Here is a 25,486-nt window from a genome sequence, read left to right on the forward strand (position 1 = left end):
CTTCACTAGGCTATTGACAGAAAAATAAGATAATGTATATGAAAGATACTTTATAACTTTTACAAGCGATAAAATTCCCTATAAATAAGCATTTATTTTAATATGCTTATTTCCATACTCTTTTCCCTGTACTATAATACCACAGGTAGAGGGGAGGTGGAGGTACAGAACTGCTTATCAATTAGCCTGTAATACCCACCTAGTGTAGATGGTAAAAATAACATCTCAGCAGCCTCTCCTCTCTGAACTAATCATAGCAAGCCTAATCTCCTCCAGAGGAAAAACTGTTTCTTCAAACTCAATCCCCAAATCGCTAACCTCACCCCAGCCCTACTTCTGATATTAGCCAAAAGGCCCAGAGAGCTGACTCTTTTCTATAACACGCCCACCAGGAAGCTGACTGGCTGGCTGTGTCTTACTGTGGCTCTCTCTGAAATGTGTTTCTGCCTTCATGGGAGATTGCTATCTATGGAGAGACTGCCATCTCTCTAGTACTAGAGTACCATCTCAATGCCTCGCTGGCCCACATAACTATATCAGATGTGATGACAGCAGCAAAGATCATCTCCTTTTAGGTTAAGATGAAGTACAGAGAATACTTAAGAATAATTGCAGGCAAGATTTTTTTTCTCCCTATTGTTTGTATTTCTGTCTGTCTTATTTCAAAAGGGGCTCCAGAGAGGCAGAAGGACTTCAGATAAAGCTTTTGGTTGCCTATCCATAAGGTTGAAGGTTTCCCTCCAAACTGCAAAGCTTTAAGCAAAATCTTGGGCACTGCATAACACTTTTAGTTAAGTAAACTTGGTAAACGCTTACTAGCCTACTGAGCTAAGATGATGACTATCACAGGCAACCACTTCCCAGCTCTGTGCCTCAGTTTTTTCATCTGTAAAATGGGATACATTCTCTTCCCTTCCTTAGGGAGGCACTTGCTCCCTTTGCTTTGCAGGCTCTTGCTGAGTCTGTGGGCTCTGGGAAGCAGAAGTGGTGGATGGCTGCACACACTAGTAAGAGAGGAGGACAACTCTCAGAGACACCAGCTCACATCAAGTGTCCATTGTTCCTCAAGCCTGCACAACATTCCCTGAGGTAGAAGTCACGCTTCCATTTTACAGGTGGGAGTTGGATAGGTTCTGGGATTGAATTAGAAACATTTAGCACCTGGGTGTGTGCAACTCTAAGATGTGCTGAACTTACTAAGCTCTTTCACTGACTCAATCTCGTCACGGCAGTAACGGTTGCAGGTATTTTCGTCATGTAGGGCTCCCCGGTCAAACTTCTTACACTCCACACATTCTCTGAAGGAGAGAGGACACAGTGATTAAGGCAAAGAAGGAGCAAGCCTAAGCGTATCCCAGTCCAGCTCTGATCTCCACGCATTCAGAAAGCTGCTCCACCTCCATTAAAACACACACACACACACACACACACGCCTGTAAGACAATCCTGGGGACCTGAATGGCAAGTGTGGAGTTCAGGGGTGGGAGTGTCCCCCTCACCTGTAGGCAGCACCTGGCAGCCAGAAGCCTCCCAGGTCCTTCATTAAACTTCCCATCCCATCCAGGGCTGTGCCAGGATGGTGAACCCTATGCCATTTCTGAGAACTATAAAGTCAGAACCAGTCATGTCATTTGGGGGCCCAGTGCAAAATGAAAATGTCAGCTCCCTTGTTCAAAGATTACTAAGAATGTCAAGACAGTGATGGCAGAGCATTAAAACAAGCATGAGGCCCTTGTAGGCACAGGGCCCTATGCAGCTGCATATGTTGCACACTCGTAAATCTGGCCCTGCTTAAAGTGGTAAGCAGAATGGCAGTGCCATGGACTCAGGCTGATGGGGCTTCCTCTGGCCCCTAAAGTGGGAGGTTTGTAGTAGTTTCACAGAGTGTCCTCCATAATTCCAGCCCTCACATCTCCCACTGAATCAGAACATTAGCACTGGATCGTTCCTCAGACTGGTTTAGCCTTCCTCCCAGCTCAGAGGGAGTCAGGATGTCACCCTAGGAGAGGACATTCTCCAATCGAAGTCCAGCTCGTTCAACTTTGGCTCCTTCACAGTTGGCTCTATTCCAACTTGCCCAAAGCCTTTGGCAAAAGGAGAGACAGTCATCTGGCTGGAGTGGACTCCTCTCCCTAAGGCTCTGGTGAGCAAGAAACACACCTGGAGAGCTGGGGATTCTAGTCAGGGGATCCTCTCCTACCTCCCAGCCTCCCGGCTCTCTCCAGACTCCACACTCACTTCTTAAAGGTGCAGGCATCTGGGCAGGTGGGGCACTTCTCACAGGTGTCCCCATAGGAGCCCGGCTGGATACAGACACAGCTGCCACATTCACACTTGCCGCGGCCGCTGCACAGCAGCCCATTGCTGGACATGCAGGTGTCAGTACGCGTGGTACAGTTGCAGTAGTAGCCGGTCCAGTCGGAGTCACACAGGCAGTCCCCACAGCTGCACTGGCCATGGCCTGAAAACACACAGCCCAGGAAGGTGGACCAGCTGGCGAGAGCTCCACTCCCATGGCAGCAGGCTACACACAACCATCCTGCTCTCCCAACCACACAGATAATGATCCTCCAGGTTGGCAGGGAATTGGCTCACCACCCAGGGGAGTCCTACCCAGCAGAGACAAACTCAGTTTTCTAGGGGTCCCAAGGTATGGCAGGACTTGCTCGGAGCCACTGTAGAGCAAAAGATTCTCAGGAACTAAGTCTCCTGGGCCTCTTGCCCTCTCTCTTGCCCTTTTCTGAATACCTCTGCCTTCTGAGAAAGGCAAGAGAAAGGGTAGGAGGCTTAGAAGACTTAGTTCCTTCTAGTCTAAGGACTAGAAGCAAGCTCTTTAGCCCTTCTAGTTTGGCTGACACAGCACAAAGCCACAGCCCTGAACCTACTACACAGGGCACTCAGTAGCCTTGACGGTGTGACTTGATGATGGCAAAAGGCCTCACAGGCCCCAAAACTCTCTCCCTTTGACCTGACACAGGGCTGCTCGCCTCTCCTACCTGATCTGAGAGGCCTACTACCACTGTCGTCATCGTGGCCACCCAGTTGGGTTAGACAACAACATAGGGTCCAGTTCTGCTTAAAAACCTTCAAAGGCCAAGCATGGTGGCTCATGCCTGTAATCTCAACACTCTGGGAGGCCGAGGCAGGTTGATCACTTGAGCCCAGGAGTTCAAGACTAGCCTGGGCAACATAGCGAGATCCCGTCTCTACAAATTTTTAAAAAATTATCCGGGCATGATGGCAAGAGCCTGTAGTCCTAGCTACTTGGGAGACTAAGGCAGAAGGATCACTTGAGCCCAGGAGTTCAAGGCTGCAGTGAGCCATGATCATGCCACTGCACTATGGGCTGGGCATGGAAAGAAATGTCTGCTTCCCAGGAAGAATGGGGAACATAACCCAAGCTGCCCCAGCTGCCAAGTATATCTGGAAAGTAGAGATGTTGGGCTGCCAGAAGGGTGGGGAAAGCAGAAAGGCTGTGTCCCGAGGCTAGGTTCCCTAGAAGTACAGCTTGGATGAGGATCTTATTTAAGGGACTCGCTGAGGAAGTAGAGAGGAGGGAGGGAAACAGGACATGGCAAGAGGCAGAGCTGGCAGGAATGTGGTCTCAGCCAGATGCCCTCCAGCCTGATCCTACATGAATGGCACCACAAAGCCAGGCCCACCCTGAGGCGAAGAGTCTAGCCTTGAGTAACCCCTTCTCCATCAGTCATTGGCCAACATCTAGGGGCAAGACAGCTCCTGTCAGCCGAGGGCAGTTCTCCACAGAAGGGGCAGCTGTGAGCTGCTATCGGCCAACCTCACAGCAGCTGGGGGAGGAGTGCGCCAGCCAGCAGAGCTGCCCCTCCACCCGCCCCCCGGCCTTTCACTACACCCTGCATTTGGCCACGGCTCCTGGATGGGAAAGACCAACACCACAGGGGCCTGGCAGCACTCAGAGGCCTCCGCCTCCTCAGAAACTCTTGTCCCATAGTGTTTCCTTTGTGAGGCTAAACAAAGTGATCTTTGACAAGATGGGCCAGCCAGGGAGTGAGGTTGGGAGTGGAAGTGACAGGTCAGAGCCAGCAGGCTGACCCCAAGCCTTGGTAGGGTTAGCCCTTAAAAGGTAGCCACAGTGTGGTAATGTCACAGGACTGGCACCCTTCCAGCAAAAGGGAGGCTGAGTCCGGGTTCATCGGAAAGTCAGAGGAGTAAAGTAAGAAATGAAGAGTGGAAGAGGAGAAAGGGAGGGGAGCCAGAAAAGGGAGGGAGGAACAGGTGCTTAAGGTCATTGGGAACACGAGCCCCACAGCTAGACCTTCTGGGCTGATGCTCGCTCCACTCCTCTCCGTCCTGAGCCTGCCCCTCCTCTGAGATCCGTCAGACATCCCACCTCCTCCATGAAGCCATCCAGGCCTACCCTGTCCCCAGTCAAGTCTCGCTCCAGTGGACTCCTATAACATTCCCTGAGCACTCCACACTTCCTGGATCTGTCAGATTCAACCTCATGTTGGGAATTCTCCTTGGGTAACTGTCTTATTCATGCCTCTCTATCCTACTCCACAACAGCACAGAATCTGGCTCACAGAGGCTGCCTGACTGATCTGTGGCTGTGGCAAGTGGAAAACTCCCTTGAGGATGATGCACTTCTTGATGTTTGAGGCAGGAATGTTGATCATGAGCAACCATGAAGACCAGGCCCAAAGTAGGGAGGGGACAACGGGGATGGCCAGGGAACCAGCCGCCATGCTTACAGGCCATGGGCTAGGGAAATGGCCGAGTCACAGCACACCTGCCCCCTGAGCCCCTGCTTATAGCAAAGAATGAAGCATAGAGCCAGCAGCTCTGGCAAGGGGCAATGGTGAGTGGGGCTTTAAGCTTGGAGAGATCAGGGATCATGCATGACCCCTTGTTCACTCATATGGACCAAATGATGGCACAGAGCAAGTGCTCAATGATGTGCGCCCCTGAGTATCTGTCACTGGAGGATGTGATGATGGCACCACAGGGTCTAGACCTGAGGCTGGGTGGGCACCTGACACCCTAGCAAGACATGGTAGAGGGAGGCGGCAATGGCTGCCCTGGTTCCCTCATGGATTAGACTGGAATGCACTGAGGAGGAGCTGTTCTTGCACTGGTGAGAGGCAGGAACTGGGGCTTCTGACCCAGTCAGCTTTGTTTTGTGGCTTTAGTGGGGCAGCAGCCAAAAGAAACATGCTCTGGCTGGGATCCTGCCGCAGTGCCTCACACCAGACCAGGAACCATCAGGCCATGGAGGAGGACTGGGGGTGCCCCCGTGGTCCAGCCATACTCCTCTCCTGGGACCACCCTCTCTCCCTCAGTCCCCAACCTTCTTCCCAGGGGTCTCCCACTTCAAATTTACCCATTTCCTTTGGTACTTTGAATTAGATGTAAATACTTTAAATAGTAAAATGAAGTGAAACTCCTGCCTCACCCCCTAATTCAAATGGTTGCTGTTTGTGTGCTTTCATCTGTGTGTATCTGATCTCTTGCTCTCCCCTAACCATTCTGATAACACTTCCTTCCAAACTCTCTCTAAAATTTTGACAGCATGAGTAAAGGAAACAATGTCGTAGATAATTTAAAAAGCAGTCATTTTTATGTTACTGGCATGCTTTAGAATGACACAGATCGACCTTTCTAAGTGAGCTTTTTTAAAGGTTAATATCAGTATCGAAGTGAGTATCTGCATGGATTAGCTCAACTGATTAGAGCCCCAATGCTGGCTGGGCGCAGTGGCTCATGCCTGTAATCCCAGCACTTTGGGAGGCCGAGGTGGGAGGATCACGAGGTCAAGAGATCGAGACCATCCTGGCCAATGTGGTGAAACTCCATCTCTACTAAAAATACAAAAATTAGCTGGGCATCGTGGCGCATGCCTATAGTCCCAACTACTCGGGAGGCTGAGGCAGGAGAATTGCTTGAACTGGGAGGCAGAGGCTGCAGTGAGCCAATATCACACCATTGCACTCCAGCCTGGCAATAGAGCAAGACTCCGTCTCAAAAAAAAAAAAAGAACCCCAATGCCAATGAAGCCAATCTGAGTCAAGGGTCATCCCCAGAAAACAATTATAATCTCTCTGTTTGGCCACACAATACACCCGTAACCCAGTCCCAACCAACTTGTGTCTGTCGCAAGAGGGATTAAGCCACAGTGATTATGGCCCAGTAAAAACCCATCCTCAGTGCCCCAGGAACAACTCAGACTATTTGCCCTCTGAGAGTGTTGTCAACATGTCTGCAGATAAAGACTACATTAACATTAGTTCAACTTCTAGCTGGGGAAGTACCCCAGGAGTGGTTCTTGGGGCAAGGAGAAACTAGTTTGAGATTATCAGTAGGCCTCAAGATTTTACTGAATTTTGCAATGAGAAGGACAACTCAGCACCCTGCTGAGTAGAAGGACTTAAAATCATAATCCCCAATCTGTCAGCAGGGACTCTCTGTGGCAGTGCTATCCAAGAGAACTTTCTATCACGTTGAAATGTTCTAGATCTGTGCTGTCCAATATAGCAGCCACTAGCTACATGTGGCCACTGATGAGCTGAAGAACTGAATTTTTAATTTTTCAATTTTGGTTAATTTAAATAGCCACATGTGGCTAAAGGCTACCATATTGGATAGCAAAGATCTAGAATCCAAAAAATAACAGTAGCACCAATAGTAGTAACAGTGATTAACAAAATAGTGCTAACATTAACAAGAGCATTACACCATTTTCCAGACATTGTTCAAGCACACTCCAATGTCTTGCATATGTACTACTCTTTTCCCGGTCTCTTGTGATACAAAGATAAACTCACGTAAAATTATTACTAACCTTACTACATATTCTGACATGTGTTTTCTAAGTCTATAAATACTAAAAATTTAATTGTCATCTATCAGTAACTTTTTTTTTTAACCTGAAAAGGGGATTGGTCCTTATACTCAAAAAGATTAGGAACCACTGACTTACACCTCTGCCTGCAAAGACCCATCTCAGGCCTTCACCTGTGTTTCCAGTGGTTGCAGGTATATGAGGGGGTGTGGGTTCCAGGACAGGGGGCCCTGCAGTTCTCCTCACCTGAGCACATCTCCCCCTTGTAGCGGACACAGGAGAAGTCGTCACACTCGCAGTACTTGCCCGTGATCTTGCCAAAGTCACTGCTGTGGCAGACACATTGACCACAGAGGCACTCGCCCCGCTGGCTGCAGACGGGCTGACCCTCCCGGGGGCTGCACTCGTCCTGCTGGGAAGGGCGATAGTCCTCCTCTGAGCACTCACACTGGGATCCCAGCCAGCCAGGCCCACAACGGCATACCCCACACTCAAAGGTCCCATTGCCATTGTTGCAGCGATGGCTATTAGGTTCAGCTTGGGCCTGGCAGGCACAGTCACAATCAAAGGTGACCTGGACGATCAGGCTGTCCTTGAAGCCCACGGGCTTTATGGTAAAGGACTTCTCCTTCTCTTGGGGACAGCCTCGCACCTTGGCCTCAATGCTGAAGCTCACCTGGATGGAAAGAAAGATTGTATTTAGACACAGTTGGGCCCAGTTAACACTCCAGCTCTGGAGGAAAAAAAAAGTTGTTCCCTGCCCTGCCAAGGAATACCCAAATTGGGTGTCTTATGCTTTTGCAATCTGGAGTTCCTCAGCCTTCCCTATATGAAGGTCTGCAAAGCAAAAACACAAGCACGGGAATAGTATCGTTGTGACATATCTAGCTGGATGCAGAGACATGGTTTACAGTCAATAAATAATAAAAGGCTGTTTTTTCACTCCACATATGAAATAGACCAGCTCAAACTGAACAGAACCTGTGATCATATAAACACCCTGCTTTGGCCTGGTTATAATTATCAGCAAGCTGGACTGATTATAATTATCAGCAAGATGCACAAAGCACTATTTTGCACCACACAATCCCACATGGTGGTCAATCATAAGCTTAGGATCTACTTCAGTTTCCACACATTTCATAGCTTATGCAATAAAGCATGTTTCAGGACAACATTTCTAACATGGGATGTTTGCACAAGCGCCTGAGAGACAGATAGATCAATAGAAAGGATCAGCGTATCCAAAGATCTATTTTCTTCCCCTCCTTCCTCCCCTCCCACCAACCCCTCTCCCCTTAGGCAGAAGCGGAGGAGAAACGACTAATAAGGAAAGTCGTGGAGAGACTGGAGTGTTTTACATTTTAGATTTTACTTTCTTGTGTCATTTTACAAAGAAAGGTATTAATTACCTTGGAAAGGCTGGAGACTGGTGAGGGACTGAAGGTAAAGAAATATTTTCCTTTGCAATCAACTGTGCATACACAAACAAAGGTAACCTAATTGTAAGTTTTTCAAATTCCTGAGAGTGAAGTTCATGTAACAGAAATGGCTTACGCAACAGAAGCCTCAGAGGAAAAGATTGGTGGATCCATTACATCTAACTTAGAATGACTTTCAGGAAACGTATTTTTCTTGCCCATATTTTTTTTCTGGTGGAAGGGGGCCATTTTCAGTCACTACAAAAGGAAGAAAGGGGGTTGGGTGCCCACAGATGCTCCAGGACAAAGGCCCTGCCCAGCCCACCTCACCGTGTCTCCAATCTTGAGTCCCATACAAGACTTGAGGCCAGGGATGACCTCATTGTTGAGGCAGGTGGCATTGAAGGATAGAGACAACTCTTCAGGGAGGTCACGCACTTCCAGCTCGACTTTAGAGCGGATTTTCTGAGCACAAAGGGGCACAAGAAGACAAGAAACTGAACTGAAAGGAAACGGGAAATGGCAAGAGCCAGTTCCATCCCAAGCCAAATCTGGCAAGTAGCTCTGGACTCACCCCAGCAGTGCCAGAGGCCAAGGTTTGACCTGGAAGCTGCCAGAGCACCCCTAGGACTCTGTTTCCTGCGCAGGAACCTGCTCCCTCTTTCCATCTCCACTTGCATCTAGGTGAGTCTGGGTAAAATGTACCAGCTACACCCTCCTGCAGGCCTCACAGATGTTGCAAAAGGGGAGTGCCAATACTGGTCACCTTGGAAAGTGGCATTTTCTACCTAATGTTTCATCAACCTCACCTTCCCCATGTCTCAGCTCTCTCTTTTCCCTGTTATTGGAGCCCAGTTTTCCCTCACTCTACCCCCACAATTCCAGGGCTCTGCTCCTTCTCCATCTAATCACCATCGCCGTCCCCATCTTCTTTCTTTCTTTCTCTCTTCCTTCCTTCATTCCTTCCTTCCTTCCTTCTCAGAAGGCTGCATCCCTTCTAGAGCGGGCCATTGCCTGGGCTCTGGGAGCACACGGAGAAGGCAGTAAGACCGTGTGGTAGACTGGCAACTGGGACTCACAAATCTGAGCCCTGCTGTGTAAGCCAAATGAGGTGGACTCTCCGCGGGACTATTCCCAGCACAAGACACTTACCCCATAAGCATCAACAATGAGCTGGAGGACATTGCTGGAATCCATGGACAGAACCCCAACTGTGGTCCCTGGGATGAGCTCACTATAGTTCTAGAAAGGAAAACAAAGATGTCCAGAGCTTACCAAAGGAAGCTGGTGGTCTCCAAAAGCCCTCCCCAAATCCCACTGAGAGTCCTGAGATGAAGATTGGAGGAAGGTACGGGATATTTCAATTGTCACTGCCAGGAATATATCTAGCAGTTTTTCAGCCCTGAGCAAAAGTAGAGGAAACCTCTCACACCCCTCACCACCTCCCCTCCACCACCACAAACACCAACACATACCTAGTAAGTTCAAGATTGCAGGAAAAAGGCCCAGAGTGCAATCTTTAGCTCCTGGGGAGTGGATTAGGGGAGAGTCTTTCCTGACTGGGGACTGTATCCAATGCTAGCACAGGCTGGCTACCTGGGGCACCCACCATCACAGGGCCCACTCCAGGAAGCCCAAAGGCACAGTCACCTGATAGAGATTGACTACATTTTCAGTCACTGCAAAGATCAAATTGATGTTTTTCTGGGATAGCTTCTCAGTCATCAGCCCCAAAGAGGGATAATCCTAGGAAAATGAAGGATGTAGAGGTTAATGAAGTCTCATGTACATCTCTAGGGTCTAAACCTTAGAACTTATCTTGCTTGGGCTGTGGCTCAGAGTGTGGTGGTGCTTAAACCATTTCACTTCATGCTGAAAGTGAGACAAGAGCCTGGGCAACATAGCAAGACCCCATCTCTACAAAAAAAATGTTTTTATTTGCCAGATGTGGTGGTAAGTGCCTATAGTCCTAGCTACTGGGGAGGCTGAGGCAGGATCACTTCAGCCCAGGAGTTGGAGGTTACAGTGAGCTATGATTGCACCACTGCACTCCAGCCTGGGCAGCAGAGCAAGACTCTGTCTCTAAAAAAAAAAGGGGGGGTGACAGTGAGATAAGAAGGGTAAGTAGCACAGAAGTCTACTTGTGAACTCCAGGGATAGACGAAGAGGTACAGGCCAGTGGTGTCAAAACTAAGCACCTCTTTCTTCCTGCTTGAATTTAATGCACTAATACTATGGAGCTGCTTCCGTGCACAAGGCACTGGGTTAGGCCTCTGTTTTGGAACTACTGACAAATGCCTTGGCCTGGCCCTCGTGATCCTCCACCGTGTGGTCTCAGTCTTTCTTTCCAAATATCGCTCACCTCTCTCCCTCTTCCACTCAGCAGTGATCTGGCCCACTGTCTCCCACCTGGAGTGGCCTTCTTGTTGGTAATCCTCCTCCTTTCTTAGGGCCTAGCTTAGCCCCCACCTTCTTCAGGAGACTTCCTTGGCCATCCCAGCTCATGATGACCTTTCCTCCCTTGGATACGTATAGCCACAATGGCTGTGCCACACCCATTTGGCACTAATCATGCATCTTGTGTTATTGTAAATATAAATATCCTTTCTCCTCAAGTAGACCAAAAACTCCCCAAGGATAGAACCATACATAGTCTTGTTACCTCCCTCAGCCCCTGGCCCAGTGCCTTGCATAGATTAGGGGTCAAATGTTGCTGACTCATTGTCTGGTAGTGCTTGACTTGGATATGGCTGACACCAAGGAACTCAAGGACACTGTGGGGGTGGGGTGGTGAATCGTGAACATGTCCATGGGATCCTAGACCTTGCAGGGAGCTCATTAGATCCTCAGCTCAGTCTCCTGCCTTTACACAGGTATACCTTTAAGTCACCTAGATGAGGAAGTTGCTATATTGTCCTTAGGAGACGAAGAGTTCACACCTGCCCCAGATACCTAGAGCATTACAGCACATTTCTCTTATGGCTTATAGTAATTTCTCCTGATTCAATTTAAATATTTTCCTCTTGTTTAACCTTCTATGGCCATATAAAACAACTTATAAGAAGTTTTCTCATGTATAAGCTAAATCATCCTTTAGCCTTCTTTCTTTCAAGCTAAATGACTCTGGCCCTTTAATCTTTCCTCGTAGGACCTGTTCACCATGCCTTTTATGTTCTTTCCCCTCTTTCTCTCTCTCTCTCTCTCTCTTTCTAAGAGAAGGGGTCTCCACTAGGAGCAATGGCTCACACCTGTAATCCCAGCACTTTGGGAGGCTTAAGAGGGCAGATTGCTTAAGCCAAGGAGTTCGAGACCAGCCTGGGCAACATAGAAAGACCCTGTTTTCAAAAATTAGCTGGGCATGGTAGTGCATGCCTGTGGTCCCAGCTATTCAGGAGACTGAGGTGGTGAAGGCTTGTGAGCCAAGATTGCACTACTGCACTCCAGCTGGGCAACAAAGCAAGACTCTGTATCAAAAAAAAAAAAAAAAAAAAAGCAGGGGTGGTTCTTGCTCTGTCACTCAGGCTGGAGTGTAGTGGCAAGATCACAGCTCACTGCAGCCTCAGACTACTGGGCTCAAGAGATCTTTCTGCCTCAGCCCCACAAGTAGCTGGGACCACAGGCACAAACCATGACACTCAATGAATTTTTGCATTTTTTTGTAGAGGCAGGGTCTCACTATATGTCCCAAGCTGGTTTCAAACTCGTGGACTCACGTGATCCTCCCACCTCAGCCTCCCAAAGTGCTGAGATTACAGGCATGAGCCATCATATGCCTGGCCAATCTTTCTCTTTTTTTTCCTCTATCTTCTTCCAATAACCACAAGTTAGTATGGTATTCCAAGAAAGGGCTAATCAGAGTGGAGAGGAAGACCTGCTTTCCAGCTGGGTTGTAAAAATCCTTTGGGTCCATTCTGGATCCCATGATGCTGCTGCTGTGCTGGTGACAGTGAAGGCAGTGATAACACCACAATCAGGGACATCTCTAATGGTTATATAGGTTGTATGCTGGATGTCGGTGTCCAGTTGGTAAGGGATAGGGGCAAGCTGAAACCGAGCCCTGCACCCTGCCCAGAAGGAAGGGCTGCCATTTTCATATTCACACAGACTCTGCCTAGGTTAGGGCAACCCTCACAATCATGAATAGAAACCATAGGTGGTGCCAGAGATCTCACCATGGTAGTGGAGGCAGAGTAATGATTGTCACTACCAACATGACACTGCCCGTCATTGGGCTGGACAATGCCTGCCAGCCTTCCGTCCAATGCTATATGAGTCTTGGCATCAGTGGTAAACACCAGCAAGTGGGATGCATCATTCCTCCAGCCAATCTTTTCCTGTTAAAAGAAAACAAAAAACAAAGGCAGAGGAGACAAAACAAATTCAGCCATGTCACTGGTAGAGAACAGAGACCCAAGGTGCTCCCTGGCTAAAGGGCTGGACAGCTTGTTTTTCTTCAAAACAAGGGTCTCAGTCCCAGTCCTTGGAACCGAAGCTAAAGCTTTCCAGTTCAGGAGTTTCATTCTCTTCAGAAAACAGTCTCATAGCTGATTAGTTCAAGCAGCTGAATGAGATCTTCTTAAACTCCAAACTTAACTCTTCTAATGACAGTCACATTGCTCATCTAGAAACTGACGTGCATCCACAGAGCTGATCTGGGCTAGAAGAAATCTCATCTGAACATCTGCCTACTTTGCTGAGGTTAAGTTAACTCAGCCTTAACTCTGAAGTAACTCTGAAGATGGGAAGATGCTCTCCCCTGGGAACATCTGAGACCACTGAGGTTCAAAGAAATGTCAGCTCAGGCCAGGGAGTGGATCTAAGCCAAGGCTGAATATCAGGAGCAACTTACTACTCATAACTGCAGGAAGCCCTGCTTAGTTCTCATCTCATTTTACACCAGAAATCCCCAGAGTTCAGTCACTTCCTTTCCCATTTTGATCTATGCCAGCCACACCTGGCACTCCAAGTCCTCCAAACTCACATCACAGACTGTAGCCTGCATGATGGCATCAAAGCCACCCTCTGGGGCATCTCGGTTCCGTGACACACTCTGCTTCTTCACTTCCTCATTGAAGCGGGTCACCTGGTCAGTTAGCGTCAGCACGTGTTTGTAGCCAAACATGGGCAAGCAGGTGGTCTTCATACTGGGGAGGGATGGGAGATAGTTTAAGCAGACACCTTTATGGAAAAGGCAGCATGGGAATTGGGAGGAAAGAGAGGGGACAAATACAGATAGTGGTATGCCAAGGCCAGTTCCATACAACCACAGTTACCCAGATAGTTCAGACTCCAAAATCCTCAAATTATCTGAAGCTCCCCATCAACATTACCCCCATCCAGCTAACCTAGAAGATAAGAGATTGAGCTGGAAACAAGACTCCCTGAGCTGAGATCCCAGGTGCCCTCTGTACTAGTCATGGGACCTTTGGCAAGCCTCTCAATCCAACCTATGAAAGAGGGGCCAGGATAGCACATATCCCACAAGAGTTGTGAGACTTAAGTAAGTTCATACACACAAAGCACTTAGACCAGAGTGAGGCTCGAGTTGCTATTACTATCACCTTATACTTAACACTTTCCTAAAGTAACAATAAAGCAAAAGTCCATCAGTAAGTTAAGGTCCCTGAACCATCAATAAATTGATAGATCATGCAAGACAGGAGCATTTCTGCCCCCAGTCAAAATAGTGTGTTTAATTAATAGCTGATGTCTTGCCTGGGAACCTTACAACCCAGATAGAAGGTTGAATGCCACATCATATAACTTCAAAACTTTTTCTTTTTTTTTTAGAGACAGTTGTGCTCCATTGTCCAGGTTGGAGTGCAGTGGCACAATCATGGCTCACTGCAGCCTCAACCTCCCAGGCTCAATCAATCCTCCCACCTCAGCCTCCCTGTAGTCCTGGGGACTGCAGGTATGCGCCATCACACACAGCTAATTTTTTTGTAATTTTTGTAGAGATGAGGGTCTCACTATGTTGCCTAGGCTGAACTCAAACTCCTAGGCTCAAGTGATCCTCCCATCTTGGCCTCCCAAAGTGCTGGGATTACAGAAGTGAGTCACCCCACCTGGCCGTAACTTTGAAAACTAAAAAGTAAATTCACACCTTTTCAGGCTCAGCAACCAGCATTGTAAGTTATTCTAATACATGGATTTGCACAGTCTCCACCGATTAAATAAATAAGCCATTCAGTTTTAAGCCAAAGTGTCAAACAGAGGCACAGGTTATCCATTTACAGACTATAAAAGTGTCCAACAAATGTCATTTCCACTCTTTTATATTCCTTAGCACTTCATTTCTTCTGTTTTCACCTTGCAGGATGCACGGCCTTGATGAAGACAATAACGCCAACAATGGAATCGATCCTTCTGTAATCATAATTTCTCGGTTTACTTATCCATAAATTTCTTTCTACTTTTGACGTCATTTCCCTCCCATTCTCTCTTGCCTTCTATTTATTTGTTACCAAGACTAAGAAGCTGATGAATTTTCTTTCTAGGTTCTCCAAACAGCCTTAGGCTCCATTGACACAACACTCCAGATCCACAAGCTAGCCCATTTGCCAAACAGGGAGACCAAGGTAGAAAGGAGCTATAGTTTGGCAAGAAGACAGCCAACAAAGTGATCCTAGAGCTAGAAATAGGAACCAGGACTTGGACCTTCCTGGGGCAAAGGATGCTGTCCTGGCGTCTGGAGGAGGAACTTACTCATAGCAGGGGTTTTTGAGGGCCTCTGGTGGGGAGATATACATGTATGGTGACACAGGCTTGTCCACAAATGCCCCGAAGCCAATCCGCAGGTTACTGGTGAGCTTTCGCATCTGGGTGGCCAGCTTGGTACCCAGGTTCTGGATGCTCCACAGATCATCCTTCATGGAGTAAGACAGGTCCATCAAGTAGTAGATGTCCACAGGGTAATCCTCCACCTGCCGCACTTGGATGGAGAAATTCTTCGAATCATCTGGAAGGCAGAAAGATGTTAGTTTTTATCTTCTTCTCCCACCAAGATTGAATAAGCAGATTTGCATACAGTTGGGACTAAGAAATTGCATGATCAAAGCAAACCAGAAAGCCCTGGTCCCTTTTCCTCTTCCTTTGCAATTCTATTACTCTTCTAATCTCTTGACCCTCCTATTTTTAACCTCTTCTTTTCCATTCTAAAATTTTCCACTTTCTCTAAATCCCAGGGGATTTCTAATCCTGTGAGTTCCACGGGTCTATCACTGTGAGTCACAGAGATTTTGATAGTTACTACACTTCAGACTCTGTAAAAGACAGAAACTGCACCCTACCCTTCTCTGAATCCCATTGCATCCAACACATGCCTTGATAGTAGGTAAATCCTTCTTGACTTAGTTGGAAAGTCAAAATCAATGCTTCAAAATTTCTGTCTTTAGTCTAACCCTTCCTCCCTCTAAAGGTCTTGTGTACCTATTGTGTCTGCCTCCATTCCCCTGTCCCAATTCCCCATGAAAGGGGGTCTTACAAGTCACTTTCTTGTTCTATATCTCATTTGCACCTCAACACAAAGCTCTAAGCTAGGTAAAACAGGCACTTGGGTAAAGAAGAAACAAGTGTTTTTTGAGCACCTACTATGTCTGAAGGGTTAAGTAACTTGTCCAAGGTCAAATAGCTAATATATGACACAGTCAAGATTCACCTCAGATCTTCTGACTCAAGTCCTAACGTCTCTTATTTTCTTCCATTCTCTTGCCCACACCTCCCCCCTCATCCTTGTCTTCCCACCCCATTTCCATTCTGAGCTACTTCCCCAAGACTTCCTCCTCAGACCTCCACCTTGTGCTCTATGCCCACCTGCTTCAGGTCTCTCCCCGCAAAGAGTCCCAGCCCTACCTGGCCGGAGCCGGAGTGCAATCCTCTGGGGACTGACTTGAGTGACCTGGGAGCTGTCTCCAGAGCCCTTGTCGCTGAGGGGCCTGTCCTCTAGTACTCGGGCCTCACTCACTGGGAACTCGATGGATTCTGGGGCACAGTTATCCTTCAGCAGATTCTCCTTCAGGTCACAGCGAGGTGAGCCCAGAGGCAGGGCCTGTAAGACAGGAGCCCAAAGAGAAGTCCAGCAATCAGAGCTATGGCGACTCTCTGCCTCCTGCAGGCCCTACCACTTCCCAATAGCTAAGAGTTTACCCCGTACATTGGAGCATAAACAAATGGTTGTGGTCTTTCCTGGGATAATCCCTTAGGACCGTTGTACAGAAAGGGGAAATTGATACTTTGGGAGGCCAAGGCATGAGGACTGCTTGAGGCCAAGAGTTCAAGACCAGCCTAGGCAACATAGCTAGACCCCGTCTCTACCAAAAAGAAAAAAGGAAAAAGAAAAGAGAAATTGAGATATCAAGAAGGCCTATTCATGGAGTTGTAGCTAGAAGGAGAGCCTGTACAGTAAGATGCCTGGTAGACCAGCATTTTTTAACTGTGGAATACCACACACTTGTGGGTCCCAAAATCAATTTAGCAGGTGTCAACCATCATTTTGTTAAATAAAATACAATAGAATAGAATAGAAAATATGAAGTGTACAAATAGTCAAAGGGTTGTTTTGTGAAACTCTTATATGGTTGGAGGAGAGTGGGGAATAACACATATAATAAATAACTATACCCAGTACAATGTGTTTCTTTCTATAGGTCAGAGTCAAAACAGTTTGGAAGCTACTGTATTTGACACGGGCTAGACTGTGAGATCCATGTAGTCAGGGACTGTGTGTGTCTTGGCCCCTCTCATTTCCCAGCATCCGACCTAGGACTTACCACAAATGTGATAGGGAAAGGCAGTGTAAGGAGGCAGGAGAGAGTCAGGGCTAAGAGCACAGGAGTAAATCTCAGCATTGCACTTACAACTGCTTACTAAGGCAAGTCACCTAATTCCTCCAAGCCCAGTTTCCTCAGCTGTAACACGAACATAATAACAGTCCCTCCTTCAGTACTTAAGAGCAATCAAAATCATAGAGTCAAAAAGTAGAATAGTAGTTTCCAGGGACTGGGAGGAATAGAGAATTACTGTTTTGATGGGTACAGAGTTTTAGTTTTACAAGATGAAAAGAGTTAAGGAGATAGATGGTGGTGATGGGCTTCATGACATTATGAATGTACTTCATGCCACTGAACTGTATGCTTAAAAATGGTTAAGATGGGCCAGGCACAGTTGCTTATGCCTGTAATCCTAGCACTTTGGGAGGCCGAGGTGGGCAGATCACCTGAGGTCAGGAGTTCGATACCAGCCTGGCCAACCTGGTGAAACCCCGTCTCTACTGAAAATACAAAAATTAGCCAGGTGTGGTGGCGTGCACCTGTAGTCCCAGCTACTTGGGAGACGGAGGCAGGAGAATCGCTTAAACCTGGGAGGTGGAGATTGCAGCAAGCCAAGATCGTGCCACTCCACTCCAGCCTGGGTGACAGAGCAAGACTTGATCTCACAAAACAAAACAAAATGGTTAAGATGGTAAATTCTATGTTATGTATATTTTCCCACAATAAAAGTTACTTAAAATAATAGTAATTATGGTACCTCCCTCACAGGGATGTCACACAGGCTAAATAAGACAATCCACATAAAATGCATTGGACAGCACCTGGCACAGAGGAAGTCCTCAGCAAATGTAAGCTATTACTATGAGATGCTTGACAAGTACTTCCTGGATAAGCTAATTATGAATAAACTCCACAAACTTGGGAACATGGGAAAATACCATGATGCCAGGCACCTAACCAGAGCCCATCCTATCACTTCAGTGTCCTCCTTCACCCTGGACAAAGAACAAATTGAGTACCCTTCCAAAAACCCACTGCCCCCTGGGGCTCTGGGTGCTTAAACCTGAGTACTGAAGGGGACCACGCCACCCTGGAAAGAACACTGAAAATCAGGAAAGAAGATCAATCCTAGGCCTGCCACTGACTAGTCATGTGACCTCAGATATATCATTTGGTGTCCTCACCTGTTCAACAAGGCCTTTAGATGACACAGTGTTTTCAGTCTCTTCCGGCTCTGACATTCAGCCAATTTAGCCAACACTGTGTGGGTGCATGTCTATGAGGGCTCCTTACCAAGTTGAGGGGACCAGCCAGGAAGCTGGAAAACCCCTCCCGGGACCTATTTCACAATGTCTAGGCCTTCGGGCTCTCCTCAACCCCACCCCTACCCACATCCCCAACAAGCACTTCCAAATGTCTGCTGGATAACCCACACCAATATCCCAGAACAACTAGTGTTGACATTTATTGAACACTTACTGTATGTCAGGCACTGTGGTGAGCACTTTACATGGATTATTACAATCTGCCTGACAGTTCCATAATGCTGGAACTATTATAATTTTACAAGAGAGAAACCTAAGGTTTGGAGGCTTCACAAATAAGGAATCCAATCTTACAGGTAAGGAATCTGAGGCTTGGATAAGTTAAGGAATTTGCTCAAAGTTGCAGAGCTAGGAAGTGGCAGAACTGAGAGGCCAGCTAGATTGTCTGACTGTAATTATCATCATAAAATAAGCTTCACTACATTCCGTATAGAGTGAGAGTCAAGGCACGGAAAAGGAAAAGTGTGGAAGGAATGGTCCTAGGGAGGAGCCACAACAGAGAATGCCCCAGGTAGGGAACAGGATGCAAGGTGGGCATGTGCGAGGGATGGAGAAGGATGGATGACATCTGCCTCCTCAGCCCCCTCAAGCAACCTGGCAGCCATAATGCCAGAAGAGGGACTGGGCCACAATGAGCCATTCATACTCAAAAGCCCTGTAACCGGCCAGGTGCCATGACTCATGCCTGTAATCCCAGCACTGTGGGAGGCCGACACGGGTGGATAACTTGAGCTCAGGAGTTCCGGACCACCCTGGGCCACAGGGCAAAACCCCGTCTCTACTAAAAATACAAAAATTATCTGGGCATGGTAGTGCACACCTGGAATCTCAGCTACTCAGGAGGCTGAAGTGGGAGGATCACTTGAGCCAGGGAGGTGGAGGTTGCAGTGAGCCAAGATCACACCACTGCATCCCAGTCTGGGTGACAGAGTGAGACCCCACCTCAAAACAAAAACAAAAACAAAAAAACCCTGTAACCCAAAACCCTTCCCAATGCTTAAAGTCTCTCTCCCTCTCCAGTCCGATCCCCCTTTCATGGGCTGAAGCCTTCCCCACGTGGATGGGGACACGAGCAACATCAACAGCATGAGGACTACCCTGGCCCAGGCAAGAAGTAAGTAGAGTTTCTGGAAGCCAGCAGCTTCTCTCTTTCTCTCTCAGCTTCACAGGTATGCAGGCAGGGAACCAGCCTCGGCGATGGAAATCAATGAATAAGACTTAACCTTCCTGGTGGCAAATACTCCAACAGGGACATCATAGACCTTCCACAACTCTGAGGAAGATGAAAGTCTCCCGTGCACCCAGCTCTGGCTGAGGACGGAATGACCTGGGGAGAACTTGGGCACTTCAGGTTTTGTGCCCAGACTCCTCCTGTTGTCCCTGCCCACCTCTCCTACCCCTTCCTCCTCTGGAAGCAGTCTTTTTCTTGCTCAAAAAAGCCCCAATCCTATCTCTGATTCTAGCTGCCCACAAAGCCCCAGGGAGAAAACCTTCCCAAAAAGGCAGCGGATAAATCAGAATGCAGTGCGGAGCGGATCCTTTCCAGGACCAAGACAGATGCTGAAGAAGACAGCAGGGACCGGAGCCCAGCAAACTGGATGAGAGCAGCAAGGCCTTCATGCATCTTCAGGCTCCATCAGCAGAGGGAGAGAATGCATTAGACGGGAGTTTCCTGACTCCTATTTTCTAATGTGGCAGTCCTAATGAGAAGAGGGTTTGAAGCGCTAAGATGTGCTGACAGTCCTAATGGTTTGTTATGAGTTTCCTTAGAAAAATTAAACACTGAAAAACAAAACTGCCTCCCTCCCTCCCTTTGTGGTTGCTGACATCAGAGGTCAGGAATATAACAGGCCTGCTCGTCAGCCAAGCTCTCCACGAGAGCCCTCTGTTCCAGAAGAGCACCAAGGCAGTGACCTCAACATACTTGGGCAACATTCCCTTTCTTGGTAACCCAGGCTGAGAAGGTAGAAGGAATGTCTCCAGGTTATGCAGGAAGAAAGATAGAAGGGGGAGGAGTGGATATTAAAGTTTCAGTTCCCAGGGAAGCCGGATGTTACACGAAAAGGGCAAAAATAGCCAAGACCCAGGGGAAGGGCCTGAGCACAGAGGTGGGAGGTTCCAGCCGGCGCCCTGCGAGCTGGCTGAATTACCTCCCTCTCCTGGGAGGGTGACACACGCTCTTGGTACCATTCTCCATTAATCCCATTTTGGAAATTGGGAAAGTACAACATGAATAGTTGTCATTATCCTGCCTATTTCACAGGGTTGGTCAGGAAGTAAAAGAAGACTGTGAATGTGAAATGCTTTCAAAATATAAAAATCTCAACATAAGTTAACTATACTGAAATCCATTAGGACAGAGGTTCCCAACCTTTTAGGCACCAGGGACTGGTTTCAGGGAAGACAATTTTTCCATGGACAGGGAGGTGGGGATGGTTTCAGAATGCAACTGTTCCACCCCAGATCATCAGGCATTAGTTTGATCCTCATAAGGAGTGAACAACCTAGATCCCTCCCATGCCCAGTTCACAGTAGGGTTTGAGCTCCTGTGAGAATCTAATGCCACCACGGATCTGACAGAAGGTGGAGCTCAGGCGGTAATGCTCACTCACCTGCTGCTGACCTCCTGCTGTGCGGCCCGGTTCCTAACAGGCCATGGACTAGGAATTGGAGCCCCCTGCTTTAGGACACAGTATAAGCAAATAAATGCAAATATAAGTGACTTTTTTTTTTTTTAGATGGAGTTTCGCTCTTGTTGCCCAGGCTGGAGTAGTGCAATGGCACGATCTTGGCTCACTGCAACCTCCACCTCCCGGATTCAAGCAATTCTCCTGCCTCAGCCTCCCTAGTAGCTGGGGTTACAGGCCTGCGCCACCACGCCCAGCTAATTTTGTATTTTTAGTAGAGACGGGGTTTCGCCATGTTGGTCAGGCTGGTTTCAAACTCCTGACCTCAAGTGATCTGCCCACCTTGGTCCTGCTGGGATTACAGGAGTGAGCCACCACACTCGGCAGGTGACTCTTTTTTACAGTTACCACAATAACTACTATTATTTCATACTCTTCTTGGAGAGCGAGAGTCAATATGCCCCAGTACTTTTTTTACCCCAGAGCACCACCAAAACATCTCCCATCCATTGCTGTCTTGATTAACTCATCTGGTGAGGACAAGAAATCACTTGAACACGCAAAGAGAAAAGAATGAAGAGGGCAGAAAGGAGGAGGGGAGGAACATGAAGCATTTTTGTTTATAGTTGTTGGTATTCACATTTCATTGTTTACAAGAAGAGGAGCACTCTTAATATTATACTTCCTTTTACAATAATAAATTGGGGCAAAACTCTCAAGATGAACATTTGTCCTCCAGATTAAAAATAAATAGAAAGAAGACAAGTCAGAATAAAATTATGTTTGTGATTATAAAGAAATATAAATCATGGCCTATATCTTGCTCCTGCAGTTGCAGAGAAGAAAATGAGAAGGAAATCCTATTAGAGTCTTCCTCTACTTTGCTAGACTCAAACTCCTTCTTCCTCTGTCACCCTTGGTTGTCAGGCTAAGTGGGAAGCTGGCCCACCTTCCAGGGTGTACTCAGGCTTATATAAGAATTCCTAGTATTTCCCTCCACTGTAGGGTTGCCAAATTTAGCAAATATTTGGGACAAACTTGTACTAAAAATTATTTTTTAATTCAAATTTAAGTGGATGTTCTGTAATCTAGATTTATTTTTTAGAGACAGGATCTCCCTGTGTTACCCAGGCTGGAGTGCAGTGGCTATTAGCAGACATGATCATGGTGCACTATTGCCTCAAACTCCTGGGCTCAGAGGATTCTCCCACTCCAGCCTCCTGAGTAGCTGGGACTACAGGCACCAGGCTGGATGTTCTGTATTTATCTGGCAACCTTAACTCCACCTCCATCCACCTTGACCCCAACCCCAATGGCCCTTCAATTAGCAATGTTTGCCAAACTTGCTATCATAAAAACCCATTCTGATGTAACAGACCCAGGGTCCATCCTGGGAAGCTTTATTTTTAACAAGCACCTCAGGCAATTCTCAACACCAAATGAGTTTGGGAGGTTCTAGACTCCAGCATGTCACTGCTGAGACTAAGACTACGTGTTGAGTCTCTGTATAAAGCCGGCCTCTTTGCTAGATTTATGGACCAGAGAGAGCACAGCAACCCAACCCGTGTCGGTATCCAACCCTCCAAGAACACACCCTATGCAGATGGGCCCAAAACTCCGTGCTCATCCACGTTGGCTATGTTTTCCTCTTACCCAGCCAAGCTCTCACTATACACACCCAAGAGCTCCGGTCCTCTAGGACCAAGGGGAAAGCCGAGCCCAACCAGTTGTTTTTCCAGGCACTGCCAGCTTGCCTGGAACAGCCAACTCAGGGGAGGAAGAAGAACAGAGGGCTCTCCAAGGTTTGATTATTCAAAAAATTACCTAAAAAATGGACCAGCCAGTTCACCTTTGGTTTTTTGAAGTCAATGTCCAAGGCATTTTCAGCAGTTAAACTTGGCCTATCCAGGGGAAGCCCTGCTCCTCTCAAGAACAAAATAGCATTTATGTTCAGGTTACAGTCCAGGATTCCCACCTCCCATCCCTCCCCGGTCACCACATTCTGTCCCATACTGGGCTCCTCCACCCTTCCTTCTCTCCCTCCTCCCTCTTGCTGAGGGATAGTTGTAGTCCTTCACTAACCTTGGCCCCGCCTCCTTTCATGTTTATATGCCATTCTCCCAGGGAATATCTTACTGGACTTTCTACCTCCTTCCATTTGTTTTCTTTGGTCCTAGCCGCGCCCATTTCCTCACTGACTGCACCCCTCATTCCTAGGCTGGTCCTATGTCATGCTCTGATCTACCCTGCACCTTTCCCTCTGCCCTCCCCAGGCCTGCCCCAGGGGACAAGGAGCACAACAGTCACCCATAAATATTCTACATTTGCATCTTTGAAATCTGGTTATGTGACCTAAGGGCTTTGTCTGGTCAGGCCCCAGCCCACGTCAGCTGCATGGCTAGTCCCTATACAGATCAAGAGGGATGAAAATTGGGGGATAGGGAGCAGGACAGACCCTCCAAGAAGGTTTTCTTTTTCCCCAGATTCTCTGGGCCAGAGACACCTGCATTTTCTCTTGCTTTGGGTTGGAAAGGAGGGAAGGAGGAAAAGGGGGAAGCACCCTTTGAGTGACACTAGGGCTTCTGTCCCGACCTTCCTCTGCTCCTGAAGACTTTCGGCTACCCAAGGCCCCCCTCCCCATTCAGCTGTCCCTTCTTCCAGCATTCAGTTGCAGAATTGCAACTTCCTGGTAAAAGAAGCTTTAGTAATATCACGATGGGAGGAAGGAGGACATAGTGAATAAGGAGGGAGGAGGCTACATCACACTGAGCAGCCCGCTCAGCCCAGAGGGGAGGAGAACCTGCAGGGGTGGAGGAGAAGGTCTCATCCATGCCCCCCTTACACCCCTTCCCTAGCCCCAGGGAATGTTTCATTTGCTAAATGAAGTCAATGTGGCCCAGATGTTGGGCAGCTGCCTCTGGAAGCAGTTCCCGTGCTGAACGGCAAAGAGGCCAAAGCAACGTGCGGAGGTGGCCTCTGCTGCTCTGGCAGCCCTCCTGGCCGGTGATAAACACAGCCTCCCAGCTCCCGCCCCTCCCCCCAGGCGGCCAGGGAGGTTGCCTTTTTAGGAAACTCAGCAGATCTGAAAAAGAAGCAGACAGAGAGACTGAGGGCTGGATTGGAGCAGTCATAAAACTGGAGAGGGCTGGGACTTGTTGTGGGACAGAGGAAGCCTCAGGTAGCTGAGCCGCAGCCAGGCCAGGAACTCAGGTAACCACCTGCTGGCCAGGCCAGTGACTCAGCCTCAGACTCTATAATCACCGAATCTCTTCAACCACATTCATCTTCCACCCCCACCCCATCAGCTCTTGCCAGCTCCAAATTTCCATCCCAGCCACAAACATAGCCATTCCCTCAGACACACTCATTCCCTAGGGCCCCAGACACAACAAACCCTCTGCCTAGACACAACTAACCCTTTCCTGTCCCCCTTCCGTCCTCACCAAGTGGGCCCAGCTCCTTTCCTCAACACCTGTGAGAAGGAAGGAAGGAAAGAAGAAGAGAAAGAAAAATGTAAAGCCATGGGGCCCAATCATCAAAGAGAAGGGAAGAGAAAAGATCTTCTGACTAAACATCACCACACACAAGCACAAGATTTCTCTTCTATTTGCCTTTTTTAACCTCTAGGAAAAAGAAGTAAGCCAGCACCCCCTCCCAACCCCATCCGTACCTATACCCCTTGCTGCCTCTCCTTTTGAGACCTGACGCCCTGCTTCCCTGGGATATTCCACCCCAAGAAATGCAAGCAAAGGGCTGGGCATGGTGGCTCACACATGAAATCCCAGCACATTGGGAGGCCAAGGTGGGAGGATCTCTTATGTCTAGTTCGAGACCAGCCTGGGCAACATAGTGAGACCCTGTCTCTACCAAAAAATTTAAAATAAACTGTTTTTCTTAGGAAAAAAAGCAAGCAAAGTGTGAGAAAGGGCAGCAGTGGTTACAGAGAGGACAGGAGGTCGAGCCAAACTGGCAAGGGCCAGGGGCTATATGGTAGACTCGGGTTAGTATTCCCAGCAACATCCCCATGACAGCTCCTCACCATGCATCAATGGGAAAAATTCATCAAAGTTTTGCTTAGAAGGGATAAGGGGCATGTGTATTCAAGAGGGAGGTGATAACTTCACGGGTCTGTTTCTGCACAAAAGCAGCTCAGTCTGGAGAAGAAACAAGGTCTGGTATCTGCTCCTTACCTCATCAGAGCACCAGGCACACATGGGGCTCACAGCCAGGCACTGCTGGCAGGAGCTCACACCTCGCGTGGTACAGATGTTGGGCCCTGCAACAGACAGACAAAGGCGTTAGCACCAGATTTGGCTCAGTGAAGGTACTTGCCTGCCTCATCCTTCCCAACTTTCCCAATGTCCAGGTTTACAGCTCTCAGGTGCACACAAACACACCCTAACCATACCACAGACGTCTACCAAATACAGGTTATTGGTTAGGAAGAAGGAGGAGGAGGAAAATCAGGAGAAACTCATCACCGCTCTCAACTGATGAGGCCACAGTGGTAACAAGTGACAGGGCA

At 48.0% G+C, this 25,486-nt stretch overlaps 1 protein-coding gene across 4 annotated transcripts in view; it reads right to left on the bottom strand.

Moving 5' to 3' along the window:
* ITGB3 (integrin subunit beta 3) overlaps window positions 1-25,486 on the bottom strand; it is a 57,971-nt gene that overhangs the window by 11,954 nt on the left and 20,531 nt on the right. For 3 of the 4 annotated variants that reach the window (XM_004041453.4, XM_063706315.1, XM_055387765.2), the window contains exons 2-12: window positions 25,152-25,237; window positions 16,093-16,288; window positions 14,947-15,199; window positions 13,220-13,382; window positions 12,411-12,572; window positions 9,889-9,984; window positions 9,391-9,480; window positions 8,569-8,703; window positions 7,064-7,493; window positions 2,239-2,461; window positions 1,198-1,298 (exon numbers count right to left, since the gene is read on the bottom strand). In XM_004041453.4, coding sequence (XP_004041501.3) covers window positions 1,198-1,298; window positions 2,239-2,461; window positions 7,064-7,493; window positions 8,569-8,703; window positions 9,391-9,480; window positions 9,889-9,984; window positions 12,411-12,572; window positions 13,220-13,382; window positions 14,947-15,199; window positions 16,093-16,288; window positions 25,152-25,237 — 1,935 coding nt within the window. Of the gene's footprint in view, window positions 1-1,197; window positions 1,299-2,238; window positions 2,462-7,063; window positions 7,494-8,563; window positions 8,704-9,390; window positions 9,481-9,888; window positions 9,985-12,410; window positions 12,573-13,219; window positions 13,383-14,946; window positions 15,200-16,092; window positions 16,289-25,151; window positions 25,238-25,486 lie in introns of all 4 variants that reach the window. The other variant, XM_063706314.1, reaches the window with a different exon arrangement.

Source organism: Gorilla gorilla, chromosome 4 (assembly GCF_029281585.2).
Source record: "Gorilla gorilla gorilla isolate KB3781 chromosome 4, NHGRI_mGorGor1-v2.1_pri, whole genome shotgun sequence".
In the NCBI taxonomy this organism is placed as follows: Eukaryota; Metazoa; Chordata; class Mammalia; order Primates; family Hominidae; genus Gorilla; species Gorilla gorilla.